General features: G+C 40.6%; 1 protein-coding gene across 5 annotated transcripts in view; it reads left to right on the top strand.

Moving 5' to 3' along the window:
- taok3a (TAO kinase 3a) overlaps positions 1-23,103 on the top strand; it is a 129,626-nt gene that overhangs the window by 85,354 nt on the left and 21,169 nt on the right. For 4 of the 5 annotated variants that reach the window (XM_055655580.1, XM_055655582.1, XM_055655583.1 and 1 more), the window contains exons 13-17: positions 29-232; positions 9,443-9,580; positions 16,732-16,968; positions 20,313-20,441; positions 21,073-21,276. In XM_055655580.1, the coding sequence (XP_055511555.1) occupies positions 29-232; positions 9,443-9,580; positions 16,732-16,968; positions 20,313-20,441; positions 21,073-21,276 (912 nt within the window). The remainder of the gene's footprint in view (positions 1-28; positions 233-9,442; positions 9,581-16,731; positions 16,969-20,312; positions 20,442-21,072; positions 21,277-23,103) is intronic. The other variant, XM_055655585.1, reaches the window with a different exon arrangement.

Here is a 23,103-nt window from a genome sequence, read left to right on the forward strand (position 1 = left end):
ACTAACATTGCTTTCCTCTATCTTACAGGACAGTGAGCATGGTGCAGGCCTAGGTAGTAAAGTAGACAGCCTGGGAAGTAATCAGTCCATTCCCAGTATGTCAATCAGCACAGGGAGCCAGAATAGCAGTGTTAACAGTCTGCATGAAGTCTTTGATGATAGCTCTGAGATCGCCATGATGCATGATGGTGATAACACCATGCAATCCAATGTCTCCGTCATCCACAGAAAGGTAGGTAGCATTGTGTTTGAAATGTTACCTCGAGATATATGTTATGTATAGACTGAATTGCTGTTAATTTCTAGAAGAAGCATACCTTGTAGATTTTCTTAAAACTTGATCTGAAATGCAATTATCAGTTTGGAAATAAGATAGTTGTATTTCACTATTTAACTTTTCTCTCATGAGCAATGCATTTTCACAGGTGGGTAGTTTTTACGTTTACTTGAAGTGCTCACCAAAAGTTTGGCGGAAGAGCTAGGTGAACCTGGGCTGGTGAAGAAAATGGAAGAACTCTGGAAGGAGTTTATCCTTGTAATAATACAAACACCCAAAAATACGAATTTCTACTCGTTTGGTGGATATAAATCACAAATAACATTTCACTAAAGAGTTTCAGGTCTTGGAAATCTTTTACACAGATCAAACCTCAAACTTTGCACATCCTATCTTCTCAGACCCCAGCATCAGGCAATATCATTGGGTAAATTAATCACCATCTTGTTTATGCAACTCTAACCTATTTCCAAGGCTTTAGGGAGGCTCACAAAAATAAGGATGTTTCATTGGGCACAAAATCGTAGCAGCCAGGTCTTAAAAGCGTTTGTATGAACAAGGGCCTTCTAAATTGCCCTGTCCCCCAATATAACCAGTAAGCATTTATATATAAAAAGTACACGAAATGGCAGAGGCACGGGTCAGGCAGCATCTCTGCAGAACATGGATCGGATAACATTTCCAGTTCAGACAGTTCTTCAGTAGCTTTCAGTTTCCAGGTCTTTATCCCGTCATTGCCTCATCTTTACCATGGATGCCCAGTCACTTTACACCTCCATCCCCCACCTAGAAGATCTCAAGACCTTCCATAACAGTGATTCAAGTATTTCTAAATGCTTATGTCAGTTCATTAATTGAACCCCCCCCCCCAAATGTTTTAAAATGCTTAATTGTTGTGACTAGCTCATTTTAGTAGTATTTATTAAGTCAGATGCTTGGATAAAGGCCAGAGCTGTAAAGACGAAAGATGGTGAGATATGGAGACAAGAAGCGTGAATTATAAAGCCAGAAAAAAAGGAATTTTGGTGAAGGGGAAAGGGAGAAATGTCGTATTCAGGTGGGGCACAGGGAAAAGGGAGGGGTGTTTGTAGGTTAGTTACCAGAAATCTGACAATTCAATGTTTATACAGTTGGGTTGTAATCTACCCAAGTTGAATGAGGTGCTGTTCCTCTAGTTTGCATGTGGCCTCATTCTGACAAAGGAGGAACTCCTGGACAGAAGGGTTGATGCAAGATTGGGCAGAAGAGTTACAATGGTTAGCGCTTAAAGGTTGTTGTTTCAAATCAAATTTAATGTTGCATTATTGATTCTGGATGGCATGTATTAAAAAGGACAGAGTTAACCATCAGCTGTCCTTTTTTATTTGTTTGTCGTCTATGTGGAGCAGGTAGGTATGTACAGATGTAACCAAAATAACTGGTTTGTCGAGTTATCTTTGAAAGTGGGCTTGATCTATAGGGGTAATCTGAATGTATTGATTAATTTTTAGTAATGAATAAAATGATTGGGAGAAAGTATATTTACACACAAACTAAAGCATCCTTATTGGAAATGTTCTACTAGATTTATCAATCGTGTCGGACATTTCATACATATAATATGAAATTCACATAGCTTCAAAAATGGCACCAACACATTTGATGTTGTTAATCACAGGAAATGCTGATACAAATATACGACTCCCAGTGGCTTATGATGTAATAAACTAAATGTTCAAATTTGGGATTAACATGCCCTAATTTAAGAATCCAAGGGTGGGGCATAGTAAAGTTAGCTTTTAGATCTTCCATGGAAAATCAGGAGGGTTAAGTTTGGATTAGTGCAGGAAAGTCTCCAAAGTTTGTCATACCTCTGTTTGGAAGCTATTGAGCAAGTGATGGCAAATGTGCATTTTGTTACCATTTCAATGTAATCAAGTCAGTGGATGGATTATTATTTAAGGAAATTATGTTTGTAATGTTTTCAATTTTTTTTTAATTTATGTTGATTCATCTTGGGTAATTGGTGATTACATTTTCCTCCTGCTTTTATAATCCACCTGAAACTTCCTTGGTGGCAGGAATATGGCGAGGCAGGTTCTGGCACATATGTTAAGAAGTGAAAGCAATAGTGGTCATTTAGCCCCTTTTGCCAACACTGCCACTCATAAGATCATGGCTTATCTTTTGCTATAGTCATAGATTTCTATATCGATTAGTTTATCCTCGTATACACTCGGTATAGTGAAATGCCTTGCTTGCATGAAGCTTGTAAAGTAAACAATATGCATGATAGTGATAGATGCAGCGATAAATGCAAAACAGTAAAATGATGCAAAATTGTAGTGCAATCGGATGTAGGGGGGGGGGGCAAGATTTCCTTGCCAACCAAGTTGGCATATTTGGTCTTGACCCATTTGGTCTGTAGCCCTCTAATCCCTTTCTATCCATATGTCTGTCCATACGTCTTTAGAAGTCGTAATTGCATCTGTTTCTATAGCCTCTTCTGTCATCTTATTCCAGATACAGACTGCCCTTAGTTGCCCTGAAATCCTTCTTAAATCTCTCTCCTTGTGACCATGCCCTCTAGTTTTAGACTACTCTACTCTGGGAACAAGAAGTTGAGTGTTTACTTTATCCATGCCCCTCAAATTCTCATATACCTCAATTAGGTTACCTCCCAGCCTCCTACGTTGCAAAGATAAAAAGGCTCAGCCTATTTGACACCTACCTGGTGTTCAAGACTGCAAGCCCAGGCAACATCCTGATGAATTTCTTCTGCACACTTTCATAGTTAATGACATCCTTCCTGTAGCTGGGCAATAAAAACTGCACACAATACTCCAAATGTGGCCTCATCAATGACTTGTAGAGGTGCCAACTTTTGTACTCGATGCTCTTCCCAATGAAGGCATATGTACCAAATGCTGCTTTCATCACACTGTCCATCTGGCTCGCCATTTTTAGGGAAACATACCCTTGTGTTCTGCAACCTTCAAGGGCCTTACCATTTACTGTGCAAGTCCTGCCCTGGTTTAACATTACCAAAAGGTAACATCTCATACTTGCCAGAGTGAAAATCATTCCTTGGCCCATCTCCCTAACTGATCTTGTTGTAAACTTGGATATTCTTCCTCACTCTCTATAATAACATCAGTTCTGTTGGCATCTGCAAATTTGCTAACAATGTTAACCACATTGCCATCCAAATCATTGTTGTATGTAACAAAAGGCAGTGGACCTCACTGATCATAGGATTCCAATCAGAAAAGCAACTTTCCACCAGTATCCGATGATAGACACAAAATGCAGCAGTAAGTTTGCGGGACAGGCAGTATCCCTGGAGAGAAGGAATTGGTGACGTTTCGGGTCGAGACCCTTCTTCAGGAGGGTTCCGACAGACCAATTTTGAATCCAATTGGCTAGCTTGCCTTGGATTCCATGCACTCTAACCTTCCAGAGAAGCTTAACATGTGGGACCTTGTCAAAGATCTTATTAAAGTCATCTAAGCCTATCGAATGCTGGTAGATCCTGTCCCTAAGTATCCCCTGCAACGACTTACCCATCACTGACATCGGGCTTGCCAGCCAGTAGTTCCCTGGTTTATCTTTGTGGCCCTAAAATAATGGTACAATATTACCCACTCTCCAGTCTTCCACAACCGTGGCTCACAATGGTGCAATGTTCTCTGCAAGGACCTCTGCAATTTTCGCCCCAGTCGGTCTGAGCAGGCACGGAAATCACAGTCAAAACATGGGGGACAACACAATTTCATGGCAGTCGCGCGCACGCAGGCTGCGCACACACACACGCTAGTTGTAGTAGCCTTTGGAAAACATGCATTCACAACCCTCCCATTCACCCTCTAACTGGTCTTGGCCCATTAATTGGGATCCTATACCACTCATTCGTCAATACATCGTCCACGGTCTCTGCACAAGGGACGCAATATGTCCAAACATTCCGAGACTCATCGAGAAGATGTGTAAAGTATATTATTGATACAGTGCTAGTTGTCCCCGTTGGAATGGCTGACTGCTACCGAGTAAAGTTGCAGATATAAAGAGATATCACAACAATGTGCAAGTGGACCACGTTGCAGTGACTCGGGACGTTTGTTTGTTTGTTTATTCGTTCTGCAGGAGATGGTTGTGGAGGGGGGGGGGGAGGGGGGGAAAGCTCAATGCATTCGAGACATTGTCATCAGTTTCGATGGGGGGGGGGGGGGGACTATAAAAATGTCAGATTACCCACATAAATCATTCTCAACTTCGATGAACTTTGAGGAATGAGGATTCGTTCTTGCCCACATCTGAGGGAAGGCCCATCACCACTGTCCCCCCCCCCCCCCCCCCCCCCCCCCCCCCCCCCCTGCCCCCCCGACCCCTCTCCCCGTCCAATGCCTGGAGCTCTCGTCAATCAGCCCTCAATCATCAATCCCCCCCCACTGTCGGAGAAAGCAGAGATTTTTAATAGCTTTCGTTACATATGCAGGAGATGGGCGTGGGGGGGGGGGGGGGGTCCCGTGTGGTCCCCCCCCCCCCCCCCCCCCCCCCCCCCCCCCCCCGGGATTTCCGCCCCTGGGTCAATAGGCAATAGGTGCAGGAGTAGGCCATTCGGCCCTTCGATCCAGCACAGCCATTCAATGTGATCATGGCTGATTATCCCCAATCAGTACCCCGTTCCTGCCTTCTCGTATCCCCTGACTCCACTATCTTTAAGAGCCCTATCTAGCTCTCTCTTAAAAGTCTGTGGTTGTATTTGGCCAGGCCTGAGGATTTATCTATCTTAATTCACTTTAAAGCTGCTAAGACCTCCTGTTTGGTAATTTTTTTGTGATCTATGACATGACAACACTAATGCCTCATTGGTGTTGCCAGCGGTGCAGGCTCGAAGGGCCGAATGGCCTACTCCTGCACCTATTTTCTATGTTTACCTTAGCTTCCACGATTTTTTTTTCGGTAAAAAACAATGAGAAGTATTCATTCAATAGATCCCCCATCTCTTGTGGTTCTACACAAAGATGGCTATGCTGATCTTTAAGGGGACCTGTGTGTAGGAAGGAACGGGAGATGCTGGTTCACATCGAATATAGACACAAAATGCTGGAGTAAGGTCATGTGATTGGAGTAGAATTAAGCCATTCGGCCCATTAAGTCTGCTCGACCATTCATGGCTAATCTATCTCCCTCCTAACCCCATTCTCTAGCTTTCTCCCCACAACCTCTGACACCTGTACTAATCAAGAAGTAACTAAACGGGACAGGCGGCATCTCTGAAGAGAAGGAATGGGTGACGTTTCGGATCGAGACCCTTCTTCAGACAGAGTCAGGGGACAGGAAGACACGATTAACCCTGGTTAACTGGTCCTTTCCCACCCAAACCACCCCCTCCCCAGGTATTTTCCTCTGCAACCACAGGAGATCAACACCTTCCTGTGACTGTCCAAGGACCTGGCCAGTCTTTTCAGGTGTGGCAGAGATACACGCACCTCCTCCAACCTCATCTACTAAATCTGTTGTTCCAGGTATGGACTCCTATATATTGGCGAGACCAAGCGCAGGCTCGTCGATCGTTTTGCTGAACACGTCTGCTCAGTCCGCCAACGCCTTTCTGATCTCCCGGTTGCAAAACACTTTAACTGCACCCACTCCCCCATTCCCACATTGACCTATCTGTCCTGGGCCGCCTCCATTGTCAGAGTGAGGCCCAGTGCAAATTGGAGAAACAGCACCTCATATTTCACTTGGGCAGCTTACACCTCAGAGGTATGAATATTGACTTCTCCAACTTCAAGTAACCCTTGCTTTTCCTCTCTCTCCATCCCTCCCCCTTTTTAGTTCTCCGGACAGTCTGACTGTCCACGTCTTTTGTTGTCCACTTCTCCTAGCTAACAATGATCTATTTTACATTTTCCTTGAGTCTCATCTCTTTTGTTGTCTCATTTTCACAACTTGCCCTTATCTGCGTCTCCCTCTCCCCTGCAGTCTGAAGAAGGGTCTCGACTCGAAACGTCACCCATTCCATCTATCCAGAGATGCTCCCTGTCCCACTGAGTTACTCCAGCATTTTGTGTCTATTTTAAGGGGACCTGTTCTTTCCCTTGCCATCCTTTTAATCTTATTGGCACTGCAAATAGACAGATAGCAAATGTAATGCTATCTTAAAGAAAGGGATAAAATGGGAAACCACAGAACTGTTGGCCTTATATGACTGGGAAAATAGTGGGGGAAATGCTAGAGGTTATTTTAAAATATAAAATAACAGAACATTTGGAAAATATTACTGCTATGAGACTAAATCAAAATGAAATTCTGGAAAAAGATTTATGTTTAAAATGATTGGATCTTTGAGGATGGAACTGATAGAATAATTAAGGGAAAACGTGTGGATGTGAAGTACTTACAGTGCCCTCAATAATGTTTGGGACAAAGACCCATCATTTATTTATTTGTAATTTCTACATGGTGAAACCAAAATGTGTAAAAATGGCCTTACAATGTACACTTTAACCACGTGTCTCTATTACAAATCTCAAATTGTAGAGTACAGAGGCAAATAAGTAAATGATGGGTCTTTGTCCCAAACATTATGAGGACACTGTTGATTGGCAGAAGACCTTTTGATAAAGTTCCACAGAATAATTTGGTTTTAATATTAAAGCTTTATGTAATGTTCCAGTAAATTTTTGTATTGAAAATTGGTTGGTGGGCAGAAAACAAAATGAGAACACATACGACCCCTGCATAATGTAGAATTGTGCTCCAAGAAAATTATCCCATAACGCCAAGCACGTATCAAAAAAAGCTTTTTTTTTATTGTGGTAATTTACTTTTTTACAGATGTGTTAGCGATTTTTATTCTGTATTTCAAATTTTGGGAATATGGTGAAGGCAGATTTCTGTAATCCGAACTAATGTAATGGGGAGATAGATCATTAATATTTATAATGGTGCCTGACCTCACCTTTTCATCACTGATTAGGATGAGGGTACATAATGCGATACTTTGAAGTTTGACAGCAACATTAAAGTCTGGGATTGTGAATTGTCAGGAGGATGCAAACAGGTTGATTGAGTGGCAAAACTCTGGCCGAGGCAGGAAAACTTGGATAAACTTAGTCGGTAAAACAGAAAGGGGTCATGCTATTTAAACAATACTAAATTGGCAAGTATTGATGCACAAACGGAATTGGGTTACTGAGAGCAAACTTGCAGATAGAACAAGCAGTTAAGAAAGCAAATGGTACATTGACCTTGATAGCAAAAGGATTTTGGCACAGGTCCAAAGATGTCTTCCTACAATTAATCAAGGCCCTGGTGAGTATACTTGTGGAGTAATTTTGGCCTTTTAAAAAAAGACACCAGAGAATGGCAAGTATTGAAAGTTCGCCAGACTGATTCCTGGGTTACAGGAGTGCCACATGAGGAGAGATTGGTTGCCTACAATTGTATTTAGTAGAATATAAAAGATTGAGACAGAATTCAAACTGTGACATACCCAGACTCTAAACTACCATGTCCAATAGCTCACGACAGCCAAAAGGGAGATGTATAGGTAACATTATTTAAGAGAGGATATTTCCCCTGGCTCGGGCCTCTGGAACAGCTTTTGCAGGCTCAGGTTAGAGGGCAAGAGATGTTGGTTGGATGATAATTTTTCAAATTCGATGATCCGAGAAGGAGATGGGGTGATGAACCTATGTAATTCTTTACTGTAGGCCACATTATTACATATATATTTAACAACCTTAATACTTTTCTCAATGCTTCAAAAGATATACAAAGAGAGCGGGAATGAGGAATTGAGATAGACTATCAGCCATGATAAGGCTGAGTGTGCTTGAAGGGCCAAATGGCCTCCATCTTGTTCTATTTTTCTATTTATTTTGCTTCCTTTACACGCCCCATATTTCTTGTTTAACATAGTCTAAAAAACGAACATCCTCCCTTGTATATACATAGACCAAGCTTCCACAGGATTCTGGGGCAACAATATTCCAAAGATTTGCCATCTTTTAGGTGAAGAACTTTTATCACTGTTGTCCTGAATGGCCAAACCCTTATTTTGATATTCTGACCCCGGTTCAAAATATCTCAGCCATAGGAATCCCCGCTCTTACCTTATCAAACCCACACAATCATTTTAAATCAAAATATAGAATACTATTGGTATTCTGCAGGTCAGGTAGAATCAGAAGGGTGATGAAAGTCTGATGTTTTGGTTCAAGGGCTCTTCATCAGAACTAGCAAGTGTGAAGACAAGCATGGTTTAATTTGTAGAGGGGGGAAGATGGGGACAATAGAGGAAATGTCTAGAATGTCTCAGTTGTTAAGGGTTTTTTTAAAACTCCATTGGAACAATGTGAAACATGACAAATTAAACAGTAAGATACACCCATATTAGTATTCTTTCACATTACCATAAATCTGGTATATAACTGAGTGTCACTTTTGCTACTTTCTAAAACCCCAAATTAAATAACATTTTCATTATTGCTTTTCTTTTGGGTTTGGAAGTGTTTACTCTGTAGCAGAAAGAACTGAACATTTGTATCTATTTTTATATGTGGGTCCTGTCAATTAAATTAAGTATCAGAAAGATAAATATTTGAACAGATTTGATGAGAATTATTGTATTTCTCATTAGGAATGTATGTTTTAGAACATAAAATAGGAAAAATATTCTTTAAATTATATAAAAAATGCTGCCATTATTATTTAAAATTGCTGAGTGATATGATTCCATATGCAAAACAAAATGTGTTCACAGAACTAATTTATCATGCTCACATTGCTAATTTTTATGCTGATCTTTAAATGTCAAATTCCTCGTATGTTGCAAAACATACTTGGCTAATAAAGTATGATTATGATTATAAAAATATTTGATGTAATATGGAAAGAAATATATGCAAAATATTTAGCCTGAATAAGCAGCTTGAATATGATGCAAAAGGTTTTTGCTGCTGAAGGACTGCCAGAGATTCAGGAAGCATCCCACAAATGATCAGCTGACTCCTCTCCTGCAATGTGTTGGTTATTCATCTCACTGCTCAGCTGCAGTGACTGGTATAGCTAACTATGCATTTCGTATGGTGCTCGCAAAAGAAGCAGAGGCACAACAAAGATATCCAGCAGGGAAAACGCACAGTTTGACATCGGATTTGTTTTATCCCATTTCAGCAGGACCATGTATTCATAAGGGATGAAGCAGGCCAGAAGGACTCACGGCCTGATCTGCGGCCTACACCATCTCTCCATAGTCGGGCCTCTCTTCTTAAGAACCGAGAGCATTTTGCTACAATTAGAACAGCATCTCTGGTAAGTAATGTCAAACAAAGGGTTTCTCTGTGTTCCTTTTTTCGCTGCAATGACCTCGCATGCTAGTTAATCACCTTAATCTTTTAAGTCTTAGCATAATTTTTTTCCTCATTCACTAATTGCAAGGAAATGTCCTATATTAACCGTTAAACACAAGGTTTGTGATGCTTTTGTCTTTATTTGAATGTTTTAGAATAGTTAAATAAATGAAGCAGAGCTTCTGCATTTAAAATATTTTAAAGGATTTATGGTTGCAGAGACATGATCTCCAATGGGTAATCTGTTGAAGCACTGAGATGGCTGACTCTCAATGTGAGTCTGAAAGCAAGTATGCAGCCTTGCATTGAAAATCTCACATTTTGTATATAACCAAATTATCATTCATGCAATGTAAACTTGCATTTTATTTATTTGATCATTTGGAAAACAAGTTGGTTACTATTTGTAGTATAAGATTCAATACAATTAAAATATTTTTCACCTTAACTTATTTTTGGAACATTATTAGCTTGTAGAAATCTGTCTAGACAGAAATATTGTCCTTTCAGGCTGAATATACAAGTGAAAATTAGTCCAACCAGGATGATACTTTCTGTCTAGTGTCTGTGTATAAAATAGTAATATTTGATTCATGCAATGATGAAGTTATAATTGTTTATCAAATAGGATATCAGTGGCATATTTAATTGCACTTTATATGTGTTAACACCGAGGGAGCTATTTGTGTATTGGGCTTTTTGAATATATTATTGCATCAAAAAATTGATGTGTGCACGTAGTTTCAGTTTTGATAAAGTAGTTCCATCAGGCATGTAAAATAATGTGGTCTGATGGCATGGAGTCATCTTGGTCCCTCCAATATAGAAAATCATAATGTACACAGCAGATGTTAGCTACCGAAAATGTATTACCTTTTTAAAAATCTCGCTTTCTAATGGTGGATTAGAGATTCATAGATTTTCTTTACAGTCCTGGATGATAAGTCGAGTGGAGAAGGAACCTTAACACAAAATTAAATTGCTCATGTTTTCCTCCTGTTAAAATGAACAAAGGAGAGCAGCTTTTTTTTGCAGTGAGGAATTATTATCTTGTGTCTTGGTGATAAAATGATCGTCCCTGTATTTTTCTCTTTTTGTTCCTGTTTTACTTTTCTGTTATACAAACAGCTTGGTTTAAAGATAAATTTAATTTTTCACAACCCTGTGCATATTCCTGCCATTGTTTGCTGTTGGGTTTAAGAAGTTGCCTTACCATTATGCCTGTGAGCACATTTGCATTTTTAACTGTTTAAGGTTAGCCTGAGTAACAATAAAGGTGCATTTGCAAGTGTTAACATTTTAAAATACAGCATTACAAGCTTTTATACCCAGCTGCCTTAACCATATTGAATAGCAGTGTGCACTAGGACAGAAGTGGTCCTGTTACAATATCATTGACCTATTTATTTCTAGTTTTTCTATTTCAAATATAAAAATTTTGCAGTATTCACTATTTTTCAATATAGCATACAGAATTATCGAGAAAAAGAAAATTTTTAGATTTTGCTATTTTATTTGTTTGAGTGTTACTTGTTTCTTTACTTTTCATATGCAAATACCACCTTGTATCTTACTTGATCAAATATATATTATCAAGCATTATAGAATTATATTTTTCTTCATAATGCTTGGGTACTTTAAACAATGTGCAGCATTTTGAACGAGTATTTAATTTCTGTAAATTCTTAACAATATCCTCCCCTGGTTTTGAATGCTCTACCAGTGGAGCTCTCTGAATGAGGCTGCTTTTGATTAGTCTCCTAGTGATCTTCTTGAAAGGCCGCAAAATGTTCCCATGACACTTGTTTGATTGGGAGCTTTCAAATATGCCCTTTGAGGGAGATCAGATTTAATTTTGTATATAGACCACAGGTATCCAGTATCTCAGATTTGGAGGAGCATTTTCAGATCTGAGTACATTGCCGAAGAAAATCATTGCTCATCATCTAACTGATTTTCGCGGTGACCCCCTCCCCAAACTCTAATTTCAAACTGTAATACACTTTCCGTAAACCCGCTCATCAGACATTCTCTTCCCTAAGTTTTTTCTGCAGTGATCAGTCTTGCTCTCAAACATGGGAGATTGTTGGGCAAATTCCTATTCTACAGTACATAGCAACTTGGGGCTCATGATTGGTAGAATACTGGGAATTCCCTTTCAAAGGGCAAGTTATTGTGTACATGACTTTATCATTTCACTGAGTATTCACTTTTGCTTAATGTGTTTAAAACTGGATTTAAAAAAAAATCCATCTTCTTAAAATCACTTGGTGCTAGCCTCTCACATTTTTATGACCTCTGATTTGACAAAAGGATGATCCTCAGATGTGACTGTGAAGAACAGCACCTTCAAAAACCTTGCCATCTCGGGTGTAGGCTTCCCTTTCCCTGATGAGGGTTTCTGCCAGGCATCAGTGCAAAGCTTTCCAGTGCACAGAAAGCATGATGTCATTGAGCTGGCTGAGCACCCAATCACATTGAGGCATTCTCAGACAGCAGAGCGAGAATGAAAGAGCACATCGTATTTAACGTTTAGATTATTTTAGAAGCTCTGAGGCTTTCCGGCCCTGGTACAACCCCCTTGGCGTCGTGCTTCTTCCCCTGCCCAGCCTTGGGTGAAACTAATTAGTATTTACCCCTCTCCCTTTCTCGGCAATAACGAACATCTCCCCCCCCCCCCCCCCCCCCTCCTCCCCCTCCCTCCTTCCATGGTCTGTTATAATAAAGGTGCACTGCACTATCAAAAATCTGTAAATCTGAAACATGTATGATATCGAGCCTGTTCACTCAGCCTTTTATAAATATTGAATATTAGATTCAAACATTTAAGCAGCGACAACTGCCTACATTAGATTTTAAGGATCAAAATCTTTGCTGAGCAAGAGGTGAGGCCTAGTATGTTATCTTAAAAGCTCATTTTTATTTCTTATAGCAAAGAATAACAATTTTGAATAATTTAATGGTTGATACATTTTTATAATTTTGTGATAGAAGGCTGGCAAGTGATGCAACTTACAAATGCGTATCCCGTCACTCTCTTTTCCAGCCTATTATCTACCTTAAGAAAATGTCAAAATCATAACCAAACAAATTTTAAGTATTTAATTGCAGGGGAAAGGGCAAATTGTTAATGGGAAAGAGCAGTGAATGAAAGTTGAGGGCAGTACTGATCCACAGTATTTTGGCTAGAATTGAGAAAATGTCGATAGCTTAGTGTGCTTTTTATTGGTCAAAGGTAATTGGGAACATGATTTCCGTATTACAATGCAAAAAATAGCTTGTAGCCTAACATGGTGGCGCAGCTGCCTCACAGCACCAAAGACCCAGGTTCAGTCCTGACCTCGGGCGCTGTCTGTGCAGAGTTTGTACATTTCCTCGGTGACCACACTGGTTTCCTCCAAGGGCTTGGGTTACCAACGGGTGGTCCAGTTTCCTCCCACATTCCAAACATGTGTTAGTTTGTAGGTAAGGGGGAGGTGCAGCGAGACCTAGGTGTCCTTGTACACCAGTCACTGAAAGTTGGCGTGCAGGTACAGCAGGCAGTGAAGAAAGCTAATGGAATGTTGGCCTTCATAACAAGAGGATTTCAGTATAGGAGTAGGGAGATTCTTCTGCAGTTGTATAGAGCTCTGGTAAGACCACATCTGTAGTATTGTGTACAGTTTTGGTCTTCTAATTTGAGGAAGGACATCCTTGTGATTGAGTCAGTCCAGCGTAGGTTCACGAGATTGATCCCTGGGATGGCGGGACTGTCATATGAGGAAAGATTGAAAAGACTAGGCTTGTATTCACTGGAGTTTAGAAGGATGAGGGGGAATCTTATAGAAACATATAAAATTATAAAAGGACTGGACAAGCTAGATGCAGGAAAAATGTTCCCAGTGTTGGGCGAGTCCAGAACCAGGGGCCACAGTCTTAGAATAAAGGGGAGGCCATTTAAGACTGAGGTGAGGAAAAAACTTTTTCACCCAGAGAGTTGTGAATTTGTGGAATTCCCTGCCACAGAGGGCAATGGAGGCCAAATCACTGGATGGATTTAAGAGAGAGTTAGATAGAGCTCTCGGGGCTAGTGGAATCAAGGGATAAGGGGAGAAGGCAGGCACGGGTTATTGATTGGGGACAATCAGCCATGATCACAATGAATAGAAGGGCCAAATGGCCTCCTCCTGCACCTATTTTCTATGTAGGTTAATTGGCCTTGGTAAATTGCCCTTAGTGTGCAGGGAGTGGGAAGATTGGATAACACAGAACTAGTGATCAATAGACGGCGTGGATTTGGTGGCTAATCTATCTATTTCCATGCTCTATCTCTAAACTAAGACTGAAAGTAATTTAGTTTTAGACCAACATTAGACACAAATTGCTGGAGTAAATTAACGGGTCAGGCAACATCTCTTGAGAAAATGGACAAGTGATGTTTCAGGTCAGAACCCTTCTTCAGACCCAAAACTGTCACTTGTCCATTTTCTCCAGAGATGCTGCCTGACTCGCTGATTTACCCTGGCATGTTGCCTATCTTTGGTGTAAACCTGCATCTGCTATTCCTTTTTACTAGTAATTTGGTTTTGTTCCACTGCGATCATATTTCATTAATTTTGCTTTGTTCTCATTTATTTTCAAGGGCCATGGATTACTTGTTAATTTTTTTATGCAATTTAGAACTGATGCAATTGTAAAATTAGGGTACCTTAAACAAGGAACCATAAATTAAAAATGACATTGTATGTCATAGGCTAGGAATAAAATGTGTTTCAAATGCACATTTTATATTCCATAGCAAGTCATTTTATTTTTACTTGCGGCTTAATAATATGTACTGGCTAGATCTTTGAGGTTGCAAAATAGCTAAACACTCATGGTTCAATTAATGGTACCAATTGAATCATGGGCACAGAAGGAAACCAGTTGGCCCATCAAGCCTATGCCAGCACTCAGTCGAGTAATCCAAATATTGTCAGCCCCCTGGTATATATATCCTCATAGCCTTATCTGGATATTAAGTTTATCTCTCGTGTGCCAATCCAAATTTTCTTCAAAATCACTGATCATCTTCATTTCTGCCACCCTTGTAGGTTGTGAATTCCAGGTTATTACTATCTGCTGTATTATATCTAAAAAACCATCATCATTTCATTTGAATCTTTTGTCAAAGGTTTAGATATGTCCTCCTGTATTTTTACCAGCAGCTTATGAGAGTGGCTTTGTTTTGTCCACTTGCCTCAATCCCTGTGCATCTCTTCAAATCCCCACTTAATGTCCTTCCCATTAATAACAGCTCCAGCATCTCCGGTCTACCATGTAGCTAAAAGTTCTTGTTCCTGGAACTATTCTGGCAAATCTATCATGTTAGGTATGGTTTCCACAACTGGCACAGTACTCTTCATTATGGGTAACCAGAGCTTTACAAAGGTTCAGAATGCCTTCCCTGATTTTTACATTTAATACCTAAATTCATGAAACAATATCCCATATATTCTGCAAATTACTCTCACTTTATTCTGCCGCCTTCAAAGATCGATGCATGTATATCGTTGGGTTCCTCTGTTCCTGCACATTCATTAGAACAATGCCCTTAAGTCTGGGTTGTCCCTTCCTGACCTTTCTGCCAAAATGTCCTTTGTGGTGTAACTGGTGCAAGTGCCCAATCCCTCCTCTGTGTGCCTCTTGACTCTACTTTTGCTTCTCACTGGCTGGGGATAATCTTTGGATTATTAACATTTAAAGTTTAAATTTTTAATTTCTGCTCCTGAAAGTATGACCGAAGGTCCTCAGTCCTGTTTTCTGTAGAATATCTATGCTGTGTGCCATTTCATTAACACTGCAAAATAGTCTACACTGTTTTTAAAATGTATTTTTCCCGAGGTAACATGCCGCATCTAAATTGGAAGACTGCAGGTTCAGTTTCCATTCTCGATATTTGAATCAACCAAAACTAATTTGATGTGCAGGAAAGATCTGCAGATGCTGGTTTAAATCGAAGGTAGACACAACAGACTGGAGTAACTCAGTGGGACAGGCAGCATCTCTGGAGAGAAGTGACGTTTCGGGTCGAGACCCTTCTTCAGACTGATGTCAGTGGAGTGGGTGGGACAGAGATAGAATGTAGTTGGAGACAGTAAGACTGGTGGGAGAACTGGGAAAAGGGAGGGGATGTTGAGGGAGCGGGAAAGCGAGGGCTACTTGAAGTCAATGTTGATATCGCTGGAGTGTAAGTTGCCCAAGCAAAATATGAGGTGCTGTTTCTCCAATTTGCGCTGGGTCTCACCCTGACAATGGAGGAGTCCCACAACAGAAAGGTCAGATTGGGAGGGGGAGTTAAAGTGCTGAGCAACCGGGAGATCAGGTAGGTTAAGGCGGACGGAGCGGAGGTGTTCAGCGAAATGATCGCCGAGCCTGCGCTTGGTCTCGCCGAAATACAAGAATTGACACCTGGAACAGCAGATACAGTAGATGAGGCTGGAGTAGGTGCAAGTGAACCTCTGCCTCACCTGAAAAGACTATCGAGTCCCACAACAGAAAGTAGTGCTGCACTTTCAGAGGTGTATTCTCTTGGATGAGAGGCCTCTGTTATTAAATCATTTGAATGCAGGGGGAGTTAAAAGTGCTGAGCAACCGGGAGATCAGGGAAATAGGTTAAGGCGGACGGAGCGGAGGTGTTCAGCGAAATGATCGCCGAGCCTGCGCTTGGTCTCGCCGAAATACAAGAATTGACACCTGGAACAGCAGATACAGTAGATGAGGCTGGAGTAGGTGCAAGTGAACCTCTGCCTCACCTGAAAAGACTATCGGGGTCCTTGGATGGAGTTGAGGGGGTTTCATCTCCTAACTAATTCCAGTATAATAATGAAGTAGTGCTGCACTTTCAGAGGTGTATTCTCTTGGATGAGAGGCCTCTGTTATTAAATCATTTGAATGCAAAAAGCCCCATCCCTTTATTTTGAAAAAGCAGGAAAATTATCCCTACATCAACCAACTAATACCTAAAAATATTAATGAATCATTATCGAAATAATGTTAACAAAGTAGATATGTTCCATTTTACTGTCCCTATTTTGTTTAAATAAGTAGATATAATTGGTCATCTCTGTTTCATGGTTTTATTCTTGCTACTAGGTTACAAGACAGATCCATGAGCATGAACAGGAAAACGAATTACGTGAACAGATGTCGGGCTACAAGCGGATGCGAAGACAGCACCAGAAGCAGTTGATGGCTTTAGAGAATAAGTTGAAGGCTGAGATGGACGAACATCGTCTAAGGTTGGAAAAGGAAGTGGAGACTCAATGTAATAATGCATCTATTGAATTGGAGAAATTGGCAAAAAAACAACAGATTTCCATGGAAAAGGAGGTAAGATTAGCATTGTATCAATAACGCAAATGTCTTGTAAGGAGCGGCGGCAAAGCTATAAAAATAAACATGTCTGTAACTGTAGACTGTCCAATTTGTTTCTGAAGAAGGGTTTCGACCCAAAACATTGCCTATGCTCCATAGATGCTGCCTCACCCGCTGAATTTCTCCAGCATTTTTGTCTACCTTCGATTGTTTCTTACTCCTTTTGAAGAGAAACGTGATATTATGTTTTAATTTGCAGAGAAGGGGGGGGGGGGGGGGGGGGGGGGGGGGGGGGGCGTGTCGGGACAGAACGTGCGTAGGAAGGTAGCTTACATCCAGCGGTATGAACATTGATTTCTCTAACTTCATGTAGCCCTTGCTTTCCCTCTCTCTCCATTTCCTCCCACTTCCCAGTTCTCCTACCAGTCTTACTGTCTCCGACTACATTTTATCTCTGTACCGCCCACTCTCCTGCCGTCAGTCTGAAGAAGGGTCTCAACCCGAAACATCACCCATTCCTTCTCTCCAGAGATGCTGCCTGTCCCGCTGAGCTACTCCAGCATTTTGTGTCTATCTTCGTAACAGAACATGCCCTGCAGGCCATTTCTTGTGATAGGTGCAACTCAGACTATACATGGAAGCATAGAAAATATGTGCAGGAGGAGGCCATTTGGCCCTTCGAGCCAGCACCGCCATTCATTGTGATCATGGCTGATCATCCACAATCGGTAACCCGTGCCTACCTTCTCCCCATATCCCTTGATTCCGCTAGCCCCACGCACTCTATCTAACTCTCTTTTAAATTCATCTAATGAATTGGCCTCCACTACCTTTTGTGGCAGAGAATTCCACAAATTCACAACTCTCTGGGTGAAAAGTTTATTTCTCATCTCAGTTTAAAATGGCCTCCCATTTATTCTTAGACTGTGGCCCCTTGTTCTGGACTCCCCCATCATTGGGAACATTTTTCCTGCATCTAGCTTGTCCATTCCTTTTTTGTAATTTTATACGGTATTATGATTCCCTCTCATCCTTCTAAATTCCAGTGAATACAAGTCAACTCTTTCCAATCTTTCCTCATATGACAGCCCCGCCATCCCGGGGATTAACTTTGTGAAGCTACGCTGCACTGCCGCAATGGCAAGGATGTCCTTCCTCAAATTAGGAGACCAAAACTGTACGCAATACTCCAGATGCGGTCTCACCAGGGCCCTGTACAACTGCAGAAGGAGCTCTTTACTCTTATACTCAAATCCTCTCGATATGAAGGCCAACATGCCGTTAGCTTTCTTCACTGCCCGCAGTATCTGCATGTTTACTTTCAGTGACTGGTGTACAAGGACTCCCAGATCTCGTTGCACTTCCTTTTTCCTAATCTGACACCATTGAGTTAATAATCTGCCTCCTTGTTCTTGCCGCCAAAGTGGATGACCTCACATTTATCTACATTATACTGCATCTGTCATGCATCTGCCCAATCACTCAACCTGTCCGAGACACCCTGCAACCTCCTAACATCCTCTTCGCAGTCATAGAAAAAAGGAGAACCTGACCCAAAATAACGACAGGTGGAAATGGGCAGTTCTGATGTAGTCATAAAGAGTGCATTAGCTAAATTTGGAGAATTCATTATTGAGTTCTGAAGGCTGCACTGTGCCAGACTTGGATCACACTGATTTCTTATGATAGGCGCCACTCGGCAGCATCAGACTGTCAGCATTTGTCTCTGTCTTATTTTATCTCATCATTTCTTGGGATGTCTCAACTCTGATTTTTGGATGCTTCCTGTTCAATGTCCAATGTTGGAAGATGCTAACTTTCCATTAACGAAATACTGTACAACCCTAATTTTAATCACGCTAACACTGGGGGTTATGTTTTAAGATGTTTTGGCCTTGAGCTCTGAAATTCTACTATTTCTGTAATGCACAAAACCTGAAGTTTTGAACTTTTCGATAATTAGTCCTAATGTTTCCGTCTGTGGCAAATTGGTATAAAACCATTCTTGTGCTGTGTCTTGGGATATTTTGGTGCTTCACTGCATAAATCCATTGTTTTGGAATTGAGTTAGTCCACATCTGAATCATAACCTGACACCATTTATATTTTAATTTAATATCAATGTCATTAATTGGCTAGCACTTTAGCTTCAGAATATGTCTCACCTGACATGTTCTCATTTAAAACCTTTCCTTGTTCATGTACTAATTTTTCTACTAATCCACCTGAGCCAGGTCACTTTGTATGGTGCAAATATAAGTTCTGCATGTGAATGTTTTCACATTGGATATTTCTTTTTCTGCTCTTACAAATGTCTCCTACTTGTAGTCTAGAATTAGGTCCAGTGCTGCCACCCCCCCCCCCCTCCCAAAATGCTGAAAACATACTCACCAAGACATTTCTGTGGAATAATTTCCCCCTCACGACCCTTGCAATCATCTTGTCTACATTGGAATTATTGAAAATAACAGATATCTTAACTCCTGTCCATTTCCTACCATTTTCTATTAGGTTTGCTCTTCCATTTACCAATTGTTTTGTTGCCAAAAATATAATCCAGCAATGCAATATCCACTCTACTCTATTCTTCCAATGTATTCATAGTGATCTGTCTTTTAATTCTCTGTTGTTCCATTTCTCTTTTTGTGAAATAGTTGTATTATGTTCCCATTCCTCCTGAGCACTGTATTATTTTCGCTGTACAGTCCATGGGGCTGCATGCAACTAAATTCACTCGCCTCGTTTGCCAGATTTGTGTACATGCAAAAATGACCCATACATTTGCAAGTTTTACATTCCTTATCATCCCTTAACCACTTTCATTCCTAATTTCTTTTTCATTTGAATACCAACTTGATCTTCTATCTCTCTCCCCCCCCCCCCCCCCCCCCCCCCCCCCCCATATTTGCTCCATAGATGCTGCTGCACCCGCTGAGTTTCTCCAGCACTTTTGTCTACCTTCGATTTTCCAGCATCTGCAGTTCCTTCTTAAACACTTCTACCCCCCCCCCCCCCCCCCCCCCCCCTGCTAAATTAGCAATTATTTTGTTAATTGCATAATCTTCAAGTTGAATTAAAAAATGGCTCTTTTAATTTAAAAAAAATAGCCAGCTGGTAATAACAAATATTGTTCATGTTTTTGAACATTCCTCAAATTCCCCATTATTATGTGTCAAATTCTGGAGCATTGTGATGAATCTATATTCTTGATTGATTGTACATGGGCCAAAACATGTCGTTTCTTTGTTTGGTAGAAATGTTATTTTACCTCCAGTTAATGTTGGAGTGGGTAAATAATAGTTTTCCTGGTTTCATTGCTGTTATCCTTTGCAGATAAATATTAACTTTGCTTCTTTCAGATGAAGATAGCAGCACAGGATGAGAAGAAAACACAGCAGCACATTGCAGCCCAACAAAAAAAGGAACTGACCATATTCTTAGAAAGTCAGAGGCGCCAGTACAAACTTTGCAAAGAAAAAATTAAAGAAGTAAGCATGTACAGGAGAGTGCGTTTTGGCGTGGAATGGGTGTGTTGAGCCGGGAATATCGCCACTTCAAAACAAAGTTACATTTAGATTCTTGCAAAGCTTGACCTGTATGGTGATTCCAACTAGATCTGTGAGAATGCTGGACATGAAATGTTGAAGATCAGTCGTCGAATGTTTGGCTCAAGAACTGACATCATTGTCATAATTCAGATTAGTTACTTTTTTGAATGCTGAACTATTTGAGTAAATTTCATTTCCCATCTTTCAGCAATTCCATTGCTCTTTTCAAACAGTGGTATCACTGCAGCAACTTTCCTGTCCTATGGAACCACGCATGTAGCCAAAGAGGATTTCTAAATAATAGTGCTGATTCTTTCCATACATCTTTTAAGATTTTATTCAGGGCTTGGGAATTTGCGTTTTTAAAATATGCTCCCTCTATATTTGTTTCTAATTTCTATTTCTTACACTTTTTTTCCTCTTGGGATTTCTATCATTCATCTTTTCTGTTCTCTTGTTATCCTCTTTTTCCATGTGTTTATAAAATATCTTGGCGTTTTTGATTTTGCCGGCATATTTTCCTGTACTCCACGGTCTCCTTAATTTCATCCGGGCATCATCTTTACTCCAGGAGATGAATGAAGATCACAGTACACCAAAGAAGGAAAAGCAAGAACGATTGTCCAGGCACAAAGAAAACCTTCAACACACACAGGCAGAAGAAGAATCGCAACTTCTTGGCCGCCAACGATTACAGTACGATCGAAACTGCCGGGAGCTTAAGCGTAGGTTGTTGATTATGCGACACAATTTGGAGCAGGAACATCTACGTGAGGTAAGACTCTTTTTAAAGAATAATCAGGCCTCTGTGTGTAAGTGAATCTTCCCATTTAATGTTTTACTTTAAAATAGTGGCTGCAGAGTTGATCTAAATAACAAAATGAGAAACCTTCCCTGCTCTCTGTCTCTGCTGTCTTAACATTATTTAAGCTTGGTGGGGGTGAGGCAAGAGGTAATATGTTCATGAAAGAAAGTCTTTCTTCATTTTCAGTTCTAAGCAGTTTTTTATAAATAGATTTTATTCAAGATTAGAAAACAAAAAAATGAAGTTAAAGAAGCCAACAATGCATGTACATGCCTACCATTTATCTTTTTTCAGGCAAAGCCCAGACTTGTGGAGATATGCCAAGTCTTGAACATGCTGAGTGACAGATCTTCACTCCAATGCATAATTTAGTCCCTCAGAGCCTATTAGCAGAGCACATGATAAAATAGGCTGAAGTCAGTATGGTTTTGTGAAGGGGGCATGACAAATCTGTTGGAATTCATTGAGGAGGTAAATAGCCAGATAGACAAAGGATGTTGTTTACCTGATTTTTCAGAAGATCTTTGATATGGTACTGCTGCGTGAGGTTGCTGAAGAAGATGAGAGCCCATGGCATAGAGGGAAGATACTGGCATGGATAGAAGGTTGGCTGAATGGAAGAAGGCAAAGTGTGGGATTAAAGGGAGCTTTTTCTGGTTGGCTAGCAGTGTTGCACAGAGGTCAGTGCTGGGGCCTCTACTCTTCAAGTTGTATATCAATGATTTGAATGAGAGAATTGAAGGCTTTGTGGCCATGTTTGCAGATGATACGAAGAAAGGTGGAGGGGCAGATAATTTAGAGAAAGCATGGACTCTGCAGAAGGACTTGGACAGGTTGGGAGAGTGGGCTAAGAAACTGCAGGTGGAATACGGCACAGCAAAGTGTGGAGTCATGCATTTTGGTGGTAGGAATAAAGGTGTAGACTATTTTCTAAATGGCGAGAGGATTCAGAAATTGGAGGTGCATAGGGACTTGGGACTGCAGGATTCCCTAAAGGTTAATTAGCAAGTTGAATCTGTAGTAAGGAAGGCAAATGCAATGTTAGCATTTATTTCGAGCGGACTAGAGTATACAAACAGGGATGTAATACTGAGGCTTTATAAGGCACTGATCAGACTACATTTAGTATATTGAGAGCAGGTTTGGGCCCCATATCTGAGGAAGGATGTAGTGGCGTTGGAGAGGGTCCAGAGGAGGTTTATAAGAATAATTCCCAGGATGATTGGGTTAATGTATGATGAGCGTTTGACTGCCCTGGGCCTGTGCTTGCTGGAATTTAGAAGGATGAGGGGGAACCTCATTGGAACTTACTGAATAGTGAAAGGCCTGGATAGAGTAGATGCAGAGAGGATGTTTTCACTAGTGGGAGATTCTAAAAATAAAAATATGTACTTTTGTAAAGGAGATAAGGTGGAATTTCTTTAGTCAGAGGGTGGCGAATCTGTGGAATTCATTGCAGCAGACAGCTGTGGAAGCCAAGTCATGGGTATTTTTAAGACCTAGATTGACAGTGAATGAGATTGGGAGGGAAAGATAGATCCACCATGTTTGAATGGCAGAGTGGTCTTGATTGGCCAATGGCCTAATTCTGGTTCTATGACTTATGAAGCCAACCATGTTCAGCATTACACCAGGGAATCTGCCTCAATGATCCTAATCCAACAACATCTTTTTATTAGGATATATGTATTGCTTACCTGAAAATTCTGAGGCTCAGATAAGCTACGTTACCTCCTTTATTTTACTTATATTGAATATTTATAAGCATTTTTTAATATATTTTTAATTCATTTCATT

The sequence above is a fragment of the Leucoraja erinacea genome, chromosome 25, assembly GCF_028641065.1.
Source record: "Leucoraja erinacea ecotype New England chromosome 25, Leri_hhj_1, whole genome shotgun sequence".
In the NCBI taxonomy this organism is placed as follows: Eukaryota; Metazoa; Chordata; class Chondrichthyes; order Rajiformes; family Rajidae; genus Leucoraja; species Leucoraja erinaceus.